Source organism: Amphimedon queenslandica, unplaced genomic scaffold, assembly GCF_000090795.2.
Source record: "Amphimedon queenslandica unplaced genomic scaffold, v1.1 AMPQUscaffold_12031, whole genome shotgun sequence".
Lineage (NCBI taxonomy): Eukaryota > Metazoa > Porifera > Demospongiae > Haplosclerida > Niphatidae > Amphimedon > Amphimedon queenslandica.
Genome location: NW_003547730.1, coordinates 8,971 through 11,995, shown reverse-complemented (window position 1 = coordinate 11,995; position 3,025 = coordinate 8,971). Strand labels below are relative to the sequence as shown.

Below are 3,025 nucleotides of genomic sequence, written 5' to 3'. Positions count from 1 at the left end.
ATGTATATTGATGATAGATTACCTTAAGGAGACAATTGTTTGCGGGTATTTAATTTAGCGAATTTTAGCGATTTAAAAAAATCGCTAACTTAAGTCCGTGCTAATTTTAATTTCCTCATTGAAAGTGGGTGTTATCACAATGATAAAATGGCGGCTGTCAGCAAGTCTGAGCTTACTTGCAGCAAACGGTCAGCAAGATAATACTAAACTGCTGTCCAAACTCCAAAGACTTCTCTAGCAGTTAGCCTAGGTTAACAAAGCAGATGACAATCTTCTTCGTTCAGTGACTGCTTCTAACTGTAAGCAAGATAACTTTACATGTTAAATGGCTGCAGAGTCAGTGATGAAGCAATTTAAGCAAGATTAATGCAACAAGATCTACTGTATTAAGGTATTTAGACTTGTGCAATTGCTTTGCTAGCTCATACATGTAAATCACAGCACATAATCTATAGCTTGCTTAGGCTTGCCCCTTTAATTCTTCTAGAAGTTATTAATACCAAATGATCGAAAACGCTAAATTAAGTACCAGCCAAATGTCACTTTCATGAAAATCGCTAAAATAAGTACACGCTAATAATTGTCTCCTTAAGGTAGTAATTGTTAGTGTGTTCAGTAGATAACACTATCACTGATGAAACATTAACAATACAATAGAAACACCCACACATTTGATTAAAAATTACACATTAAATTAAATTATTTGTGGACCAACCTTAATGTGTGTGTGTACTATTAATACATTTCCTATTCTTAATATTGAGAGTTAAATTTGTACTTATTTTGTTACTCTTCACATGGTGTGAATAAAATGTTTATTTTGTTTGTTGATGGTGAGGATTAGAATTGATTTTACAATTACAATAAATGTAATGATCATCTACATATGAAATGATACAATTTCTCATTTTTATAAGTAACTGTATAAACATCATGTGTCAGTAATTACTTGTATACTTCTCTTTATCTACAGATTCCTCTACCTGAATCTGTTACTGGTAGATACAATCACTCACTCACAGCAGTCACAATGTCACCACACTGTGTGTGGCTAGTAATTGTTGGAGGATTTGAAAAGTTTCAAGTGAAAGATGTTAGAGGAGGAAAGAAGGTGCCGATGCATATACCAATCACTGATACTAATAGACTAATAATGATAATTGAATTAGGTAAGATAATATTAATCAATTGTAAGAATATGAGCATTAAATACATAATTACATTAAATAATGTGCCACTCATTTTTATAGTATGTACATTATTTGTAAATTTCAGTTCCTAATATGACGTACATTTTCCATTCATTTTGTATACTGTACACACTACAATACCACTGTATGTGTGGGTGTGTATTTACACCCACTATAAATGATACCATTAGTTTATAAATTAAATACATTTATTTATAAATATATAATGTATCTTATTGTGTCTCAGTATATAGTGAAGCTGGTGAGTGGATAGTAGAGTCAGTACTGGATGGTAATGATCTCACTAGTAAGAACTATCAAGAAAAGTATGAATCGTACAGCAAGACGAGAACATGGTGGATGGATCAGCTAATAGAATATCCGACAGAGAGGGAAATGAAGCTTCAGAGATATATACATCTTTACATGAAGACCTACAAGTGGCTCATGAGAGCAAAGTATCACTACAGGAGGCACTGGTTGAGGCCAATAAACAAGGTATATAGGATACTAAACACACACACACTTTAACTGTACTAACTGATTACTATTATGTAGTATTGTGTTGTTATTGGTAGTGTGAGTGTGTGTATTAGCACTGGTTTACATTATGATACTAGTGGATTAGACAATGTTGAGTATGGAAATAGTATCCTGTACTCAATATACATGTAGGTCAAATTGTGGATGCATTAGAAATAATGAGATTGATGTAGAGTGAGCTCTGCTTACCATATATGGTATGATTAGCAATAATCATAGTACATGTATTTATGGGCTACTGTACATGCAGTGCAAATTTGTATGAGCTAAATGTATAATTATCATTTTATTTTCTGTCTTTGTATTTTTATTGGTGATAAAGAAGATTATGAGAAGCTTAAAGCTAAAGTTGCTGATAAAGAAATATATATAACTGAAATATTGGAAGAGAAGACACAAGTAGAGGAGAAACAACAAATTATTACTGGTTAGTGTATCATCAGTACATAAAATTAGATGAGAGAATATTCTATTAATGTATAGAGGATAATGAGAAACTGAAACTCAAAGTAGCTGATATAGAGGAGCAATATCTCAAAGAGAAACAGATCATTACTGGTTAGTGTATCAACATCAATTAATAATAATTATTAATAGTCTGTTAATTTATAGACCTTAGAGCTAAAGTGTCTGATAATGAATTGTATACAACCAAACTAATTAAGGAGAAGTCACAACTACAGGAGAGAGTCACATCCTTAGAGGAACAATCCATCAAAGAGACTAGTTCCATTGGACTACAATTTAATTACCTGATCCCTTCAATGGGTAAGAGTATTATTGACTGACTGACTGAGTGTATACAATTGTGTGTGTACTCACTGTATATATTTTGTATAACTGACAGATAAATTGGATTGTCTGAGTGATGTCCAGGTAGCAGAGAGGAAGCTGTTCTTAATTCAAGGAGACAAACCTCAACTGATGAATTGGGAGAAATATGGTCTAAGGATTGGAGTAGAAAAGGAGAGCTTACTGTCCTCTGAGACAGTAGAAGCAGCAGTGGTTGCTCTTGTAGGAGGAGAGTTCGAGTTTCCTCCTAATACTGTCCTAGTGAGTGCTGTGTATGCAGTATCACTCTCAAAGCCTCTCCTCAAACGGCTCATATTAGAAATACAGCACTGCGTTGATTTAACAGGACAACCAGGTCTTAGTCGTCATCTCAAGTTTGCTATAGCTCCTGTGAGCACACCCAGTCTTCCTTACCTGTTCTCTATAGTTAAGGGAGGAAAGTTTAAACCTGATAGCTGGTATGGATCCATTCAACGTAAAGAGTTCTGTTTAGTATCTAT

At 33.7% G+C, this 3,025-nt stretch overlaps 1 protein-coding gene across 1 annotated transcript in view; it reads left to right on the top strand.

Annotated features, from left to right (window-relative positions):
• Positions 1-1,283: 1,283 nt before the first annotated feature.
• LOC109588542 (uncharacterized) overlaps positions 1,284-3,025 on the top strand; it is a 3,143-nt gene continuing 1,401 nt past the window's right edge. The window contains exons 1-2 of the mRNA XM_020004691.1: positions 1,284-1,288; positions 1,579-1,688. Coding sequence (XP_019860250.1) covers positions 1,284-1,288; positions 1,579-1,688 — 115 coding nt within the window. The remainder of the gene's footprint in view (positions 1,289-1,578; positions 1,689-3,025) is intronic.